The 6,469-nt window shown below is 58.6% G+C and overlaps 3 protein-coding genes across 3 annotated transcripts; 2 read left to right on the forward strand and 1 right to left on the reverse strand.

Moving 5' to 3' along the window:
- Positions 1–33: 33 nt before the first annotated feature.
- K452DRAFT_357848 (uncharacterized protein) lies at positions 34–686 on the forward strand (the record flags this gene model as incomplete). Its single annotated transcript, XM_033546147.1, has 3 exons — positions 34–249; positions 290–349; positions 449–686. Coding segments are annotated over 3 exons (336 nt in total), but the record flags the coding sequence as incomplete, so codon positions are not given.
- A 1,054-nt stretch (positions 687–1,740) lies between these two features.
- On the reverse strand, positions 1,741–3,685 carry K452DRAFT_225679 (uncharacterized protein; the record flags this gene model as incomplete). The annotated part of the gene is made up of 2 exons (XM_033536772.1): positions 1,741–3,285; positions 3,356–3,685. The coding sequence occupies 2 exons, from the start codon at positions 3,683–3,685 to the stop codon at positions 1,741–1,743; spliced, it is 1,875 nt and encodes a 624-aa protein (XP_033398464.1).
- A 491-nt stretch (positions 3,686–4,176) lies between these two features.
- On the forward strand, positions 4,177–5,322 carry K452DRAFT_10262 (uncharacterized protein). The gene has a single exon (XM_033534921.1). The coding sequence runs from the start codon at positions 4,312–4,314 to the stop codon at positions 5,134–5,136; it is 825 nt and encodes a 274-aa protein (XP_033398465.1). The 5' UTR covers positions 4,177–4,311; the 3' UTR covers positions 5,137–5,322.
- The last annotated feature ends 1,147 nt before the right edge of the window (positions 5,323–6,469 follow it).

A 6,469-nucleotide genomic window follows, 5' to 3' on the forward strand; every position in this document is an offset into this window, starting at 1 on the left:
CAACAACAACAACAACAACAACAACAACAACAACAACAACAACAACAACAACAACAACAACAACAACAACAACAACAACAACAACAACAACAACAGCAAGTACTAAGTACTATCCTATCATATACCACCCAAGCCAAAAACAACAGTAGTAGTAGAAGTACTAGTAATTATCCGATTCACCCTCCCACTTTACACACGCGCCCTCGCTCTCCCCCAGCCCCAAGCCCCAGCCACAGCAATGGTAGTAAGGTACGATACGGACGGACGGAATAAACCAAGCAGCAAACAGCCAACAAGCTCCGCGCCCCACCCAGTCCAACCCATCCAGCCCCAAGCAAGAGGAGAAAGAGTACCTAGGGACATGACAGGGAAAGGGGACAAAGACAGCCGACAAACAAGAAACAAACAGGAGCAGGGGAGAGACGATTACTAACACTAACACTACCAGCGACGACGACTACGACAACGGCAACGACGGCAACAGCACCAACGCGCTGCACTGTATTGATTGCACGAGCAGTAACGACAACAACGACGACATCTCATCATCCGCAGCAGCAGCCACAGCAGCAGCAGCAGCAGTTTCTTCCTTCGCCCCCATGCACCCGCCCCACCCACCTACCCACCTATCCCAAGAAAAGGGCAAAGAGGAGAGGAAGAGGAAGAGGAAGAAGGAGAGGGATTAGAAGAGAGGAAAGGACAGACACAAACACAGGCACAACACAACACAGAAAGCAAGCCATCAAGCCATGAATCCAGCCATCAACATCAAACCATCAAGCACACACACACACCACGCGCCCACCAAGCATCGCATCATCCAAAGAGACAGACAGACAACAGGCAGACAGACAGACCGGAACGATATAAGTTTCCCCCCGTAAATGCTTTTTATGATTCGCTCATCTCTTTATCGCTGAATAAGTAGGTAGGTAGGTAGTTGGCTGGTGGTCGTGGTAGCCAGCAAGCCAATCAAGCCAGCAAGCCAGTCAAGCCAGCAAGCCAAGCAGCCGAAAAAACGAAACCCGACAAATAAACGAGACAAGATCCAAGCATCACTACTCCTACTCCTACTATACTACTACGACAAGGGGCAGCATGCAGCACGCATGCATCGGCAGCAGCAGCAAAAGCAACGGCAGCAAGGCAAAGCAAAGCAAAACAAGGCAAAGCAAAGCAAAACAGGGAGGGCAGCAGCAGCGGCTACTACGCGAAGCAAGACGAGGCAAGGCAGCACACTAAAGAACAAGCCAGAACCATAGAAAAAAAAGTGAAGATGGAAAAAAACGACACAATCAGAAAGAAGAAAGTGTAAAAAAAAAAAAAAAAAAGTACCCAATTTCATGTCACTATTCGGTATCGCAGCCTGGGGCGTGTCTCTCAAAAAAGGTCGTCGACGGGTTTAAAGAAGGGTAGTGGTGTGGTTGGTTTGGTCACCTGCACACGCGCCGCCGGAGCTAGCTTCTCTCCCTCCGGACGGCGGCGCTGCGAGAGCGGTAGTAGTGGTGATGGTGGTAGTATGGTAGTAGTGTGGTGGTGGTGGCGGTTTTCTCTACATTTCGTAGCGTCATTCGTCGTGTACGTCATGAAAGCCCAACGCACGATTGAGCTTCTCCGTTAACTTTGCTTTTTCTTTACGGCCGTTCCTTCTTTATTGGGGCGTTTGCGTGCTTGCGGGCATACGATACTACGGGGGCATGCAAATGGGCGTTTTGCGGGCTCGCGCACCAGCGACGTGATCTACTCCACCACTATCTCGACGCCTGATGTCGACGAGAGCTCGTCGCTGCCGCGGCCGTGGTGGCCGTTCTGCCTGCCGCGCGAGAAGCCCGAGCCGCGGTCGGGGATCGGGCCGCGCGGCTGGCGCGAAGGCAGGCCCTGGCCGGCGCGCTCGCGGCTCGCCTCGCTGCCGTCGTAGTTGGTGCTGAACGACCTGTGACCACCAATCGGACCGGGGTTGTTCTCGCGGTCCCAGGATGTCATACCGCGAAGACCGCGGGGGCTACCGCTCTGACCGAAACCACCACCCAAGCTCATGCCGTTCAGGCCGTTGACGAGGAGCGACTCATCCCTGGAAGCCATCGAGGTTGCGGTGGGGGTGAGGCTCGGGTTGGACGTCGAATTGTGGCCGTACTCCTGATACCGGTTGTTGTTGTTGTTGTTGTTATTGTTGTTGTTGCCCAGACCGCCGCCGAGGGTTGCCGGGAAGCTAGCGGTCGAGGGAACAGGAGAGGGCGTATAAGAGCGCAGGTCGGCGTAGGACTTTGCCGCTCTGAGGTTGGGCGCGGCGCTGAGGCCGCTGGGGGAGTCAGGGAAGCCGAGGAGGCCGGACGACTGGCGACCAAGGGTGCTGTTGTAGAAGCTGTCCCGGACGTCGCTGAAGTCGGTCGTCGCGGCGCGGTTCAGGCCCCGGCGCTGAGCTTCCAGAGGGTGGCTGGTAGGGGCCATTTGTGCCATAGGAGGGCTCGTGTTGGGGTCCGGGTACTTGTACACGTGCACCTGGCGCTGCTCGCCAAGTCCCTTGGAGTTGTGGGAGAGGCCCATCTGGTGGGCGATGGTGTGGCAGACGCGACGCTGAGCGGGCGACAGCGTAGAGGGGAATGCCATGGTGTCCCTGCCTGGATCCTCCTTGAACAAAAGCAGCTGCGAGTAGAACTGCAGAACCTGAGGGTCGTTCATATCAATTTCCACACCGCCATTGGTCTGCGCGACCGAGAGGTCGAAATAAGCGCTGCCTGGCTTCCTCCCGTTGACGGGCGATGGGGAAGTGGCCGGCGGAATATGCGAGGACATGGACGACAGCGACGGCTGGTTGTGCAGCGAAGAGTTGCCCATGGGGCGGTGCTGCTCCTCGAGTTGACCCCTGCGCTCGCGCTTTTCCCGCTCAATCCGCTCTCTTTCGGCCAGGGGCAGCATTTTCTTGTACTCGACGCGCAGCTTCCTCCCCTGAAGCTCAAAGTGGTTCATTGTCTCAATGACGGCCGCCGTCTCGTCAGCCGTGGTGAAGTTTGCAAACGCCAAGCCGCGGAAGACGCCATTGTCAAAGTGGTAGTTGAAGGCGTAGGGCAGGGGCAGGCGCAGATCGGTCATCAGCTGCACAAGCTGCTCCTTCTTGACCGCAAACGGAATGTTTTTGATGACGATGGCCGTGGGGATCAGCTCTTCGTCCGTCTCGGAGTAGGCGTCCTGCCGCACGGGCGGCTGCCCAAGGCCGAGCGACGAGTTTCCGCCGAGACCAGAAAAAGTGTTGAGGGACGGCAGCGGCTGCGACTGGTCAAGCCAGGTCTGCGAGGAGCACGTCAGAAAAAAATGCGAAAGTCGCCGGGGAAGGGGACGAGGGGGGAGGGAAACGTACCGCCGGCAGAGCGCTTCTTCCCGGGCGCGCTTGGGGCTTCATCCTGGTCGTCGCGTTTATGGCGGCGAGACTGTTGTTCTGGCCGAAAGCGCCCGCGTTCCACGCCTGGTTGCCTCCCAGCTCGTAGCCACCATAGCCCGCGTGGATGGTCGCATTCAGGCGGTCGTTGTAGCCCCGCGGGGCGTCATAGCGGTCCTCGGCAGCAGCGTACATGCCGGGGTTGGCGAGCTGACCGTAGGCGTCAAACTGACGCGACGGCTGGCGGTGCAGGGTGGGTTGTTGGTGACGATGCGCGCCCGGCGAGCGGGAGGCGGGGTTGTCATAGTACATGTCGTGCGGATGGTTGCTCATTCTTCAGGGGGTGGTGGGGGTGGGTGGAGCGGTGAAAGGGAAGAAATCGTCGTCGTCGTCTCGTCGTCGTCAAATTCTCACGTAGAGGGCGCGTGGTGCATGCGAGAAGGCGGAGGGGCGGGATGCACAGTTAGCTGGCGATGCAGGCGGGCGTGGCGTGGCACTGCGGTCGGCGAGCAGCGCACAGTGAGAGAAGAAAGTCGCCGTGAGGAAGAGAGAGAGAAAAGAAGAGAGAGAAGAGAGAGAGCGATGTCGAGCGAGGTGGCTGACTGACGACGGGGTGGAGTGGAGTAGTTGGCTTCCTTGTTTCGGCAGGCTTTGGTAGTGTTAGTGGGCGGTGGAATGCGCTGGTGCTCTCGCTACGCAGCAGTGAGGGCGGGAGCGCGTTAGTTAAAGCGCATCGCCGCCTTCAGGAGAGGTTCATCTCGGGGAGCCTAATAACAATGCGCGCGCGAGCCCCCCTAACGCCTGGACGGGGTCCCATAAAAAAAAAGAGAGCCGGACGCCACGGCCGCCCTCAACAGCAAAACTGCAGCAAGAGCGGTCGGCCTCTGCCCACAGGCTGCACGCCGCCCCAAGGCCCTGAGTCCTCAAAAACCCGGCAAATGGCAGCCCAGCGCCCTCAAACAACCCGTGGCCCGCCGCGCCGTATCGGGCCGCGCCAGCTGCACAAAGGCCAGGGAGCGTCAGAAGCTCTTTCGACCTCTCTTCAACTTAATTCCAGGGGCTTTTCCGAACTCCGTTTGGCCTTCGACGAGACAATATTTCCTCCCACCCCCCCGACCCGTCGCACCGCATCGGGGCATCCATCCTCATTCAACCATCATCATCATCGTCATCGTCATCACCACCTATCATCACCGCCTACCCATCCTTTCCCAAACCAAGAAACTCCATCACTCATGACCCTGACACCTGACACTTCCCAACCAACCAACCAACCAACCCTCCCAGTCAAAAAAGCAATTTCACCCACACCCACAGACAGACAGCCAGACAGAAAAAAAGAGTCATTGAGAGAGAGAGAGAGAGAGAGAAACGACGGGGGGCCAGCCACTAGTAGCCACGATCCCAGAGATCCGATCGCCCCCGCCCGCTCGCTCAGGCAGGGCAGCAGCGGCACAGCTTACTACATACATAGCACGTACAGGCGACCCCGGGCGCGGGCGCATGGCCAGCAGCGAGCCAGCGTGCCTCGCGACACCCCTGCTGCAGGCGCGGCCGGTCATGTGACTGCGCCGAGGGAGGGGTGGTGGTGGGTGCGAGGATGCCACTGGTGGATGGCCCTAGGATCCTGTACTGTATGGGCTGCTGCTGCTGCTGAGGTAGGTGGTGCTTGGCTGCGCGGGCTGCTGAAGCCGTTCCTCCCCCCGGGCCCCCATGTTGATGGGTTGACGGATGCGCGGGTGAGCGAGGGGGACGCTGCCTGAATGGCCATGCGCGCGCGGAGCTGGGCTCCTGTCTGTGTCTGTGTCTGCGTGTGCATGCCTCGGCGCTGATGCTTGCCGCAGGGTTGCGCGATGCCGGCCAGCCAGTGCGATGGCTGCGTTGGATGGACGGATGCGATGAGCAGACCTAATATGATGCGCTGCCGCATGCGAGCCATGGACGGATACGACGGGCGCCATGCGATGCGACAGCGGCATGCTGCTGTAATCGCCGTTTGTGAAAGTGATACATCATGCACTGCCTCTATCTACACCAACCACTCACCATGCCCCGCGCCTGACCGCGAGCTCGCCCGAAGCCGTACACATACCTTGCTATACCTACCACACCTCAGTCCCGCCATCTCTCGTCTACAACGCCCGATCCCTTGCTCTTCACAGCAGCTCTGTCCCTCGCCCGCCATGGAAAACACACAAGCCCTTCCCGTCAGCGCCGCGCCACTAGGACTACTGACACAGGTCCTCCCGTGTGTATGAGCGACCGCACATCCCAATCTACCTCTCTACCCCATGCCATGTGCGAGCGCCCCGAAGTCCGACTTCCGGCCTCCCCGAGTTCCAGCCTAAACCCTAAACTCCAAACCTAACCACGACCACGGCCATGCCAATCATCACGTTCGCGCGCTTCCCGTTAGCACCTACCTACCTGCCCGGGCCCGACACCTCCCTCCCACACGCCATGTCCAATCCATGGCGAGACTAGCCACTCACTTCATCACGCGCCTGGACCGCCCGTCCTCACTAGGTACATACCACAAAAGCCAGCCAGTCTCCCAAGCTGCATGGACATAGCTCCGCCGTCAATCATGCACGCGCGTATGCACGCGTGCACACACCGCATCGACGACTCAAGGCCCAGCCAGGCGCTGGCGAGAGAAGCGCGTGAGCAAAAGTAAAAGCGAGGCGAGAAAGTGTGATGAAGCAAGAAGAAAAAAATCCATTGTCTACCGGCAGACAGACACCGCGAAGAGAGTGGGAAAAAGAGATCAAAGAAAGAGAGCCGTCCCGCTTCTCAGTTTCCTGCGACCACTCCGTCGTGTCGCTTGGTTTCACCCTTAGAAATCACCCATACCCCACCGCGCCGAAAGAGAAAGTGCCTCGTCGAGTACGCAAGCACGCACGCACGCAGCATCAAACAAACCAACGGGCAGAAAGGACTGCGATCCGGCCGGGACAAGGAGGAAAGGGCATGACCGCAACTTGCGAGGGCGAGAGGCAGAGGGCATGTCGGTGTGGCAGTGGGTCGTCTTTTCGTGCTCGGTGAGATACCATGCCAACGCCTCTTCCGCCTTCCTCGTTCGTTTCTTTTTTTTTT

This window comes from Aplosporella prunicola (genome assembly GCF_010093885.1).
Source record: "Aplosporella prunicola CBS 121167 unplaced genomic scaffold K452scaffold_10, whole genome shotgun sequence".
Taxonomy (NCBI): domain Eukaryota; kingdom Fungi; phylum Ascomycota; class Dothideomycetes; order Botryosphaeriales; family Aplosporellaceae; genus Aplosporella; species Aplosporella prunicola.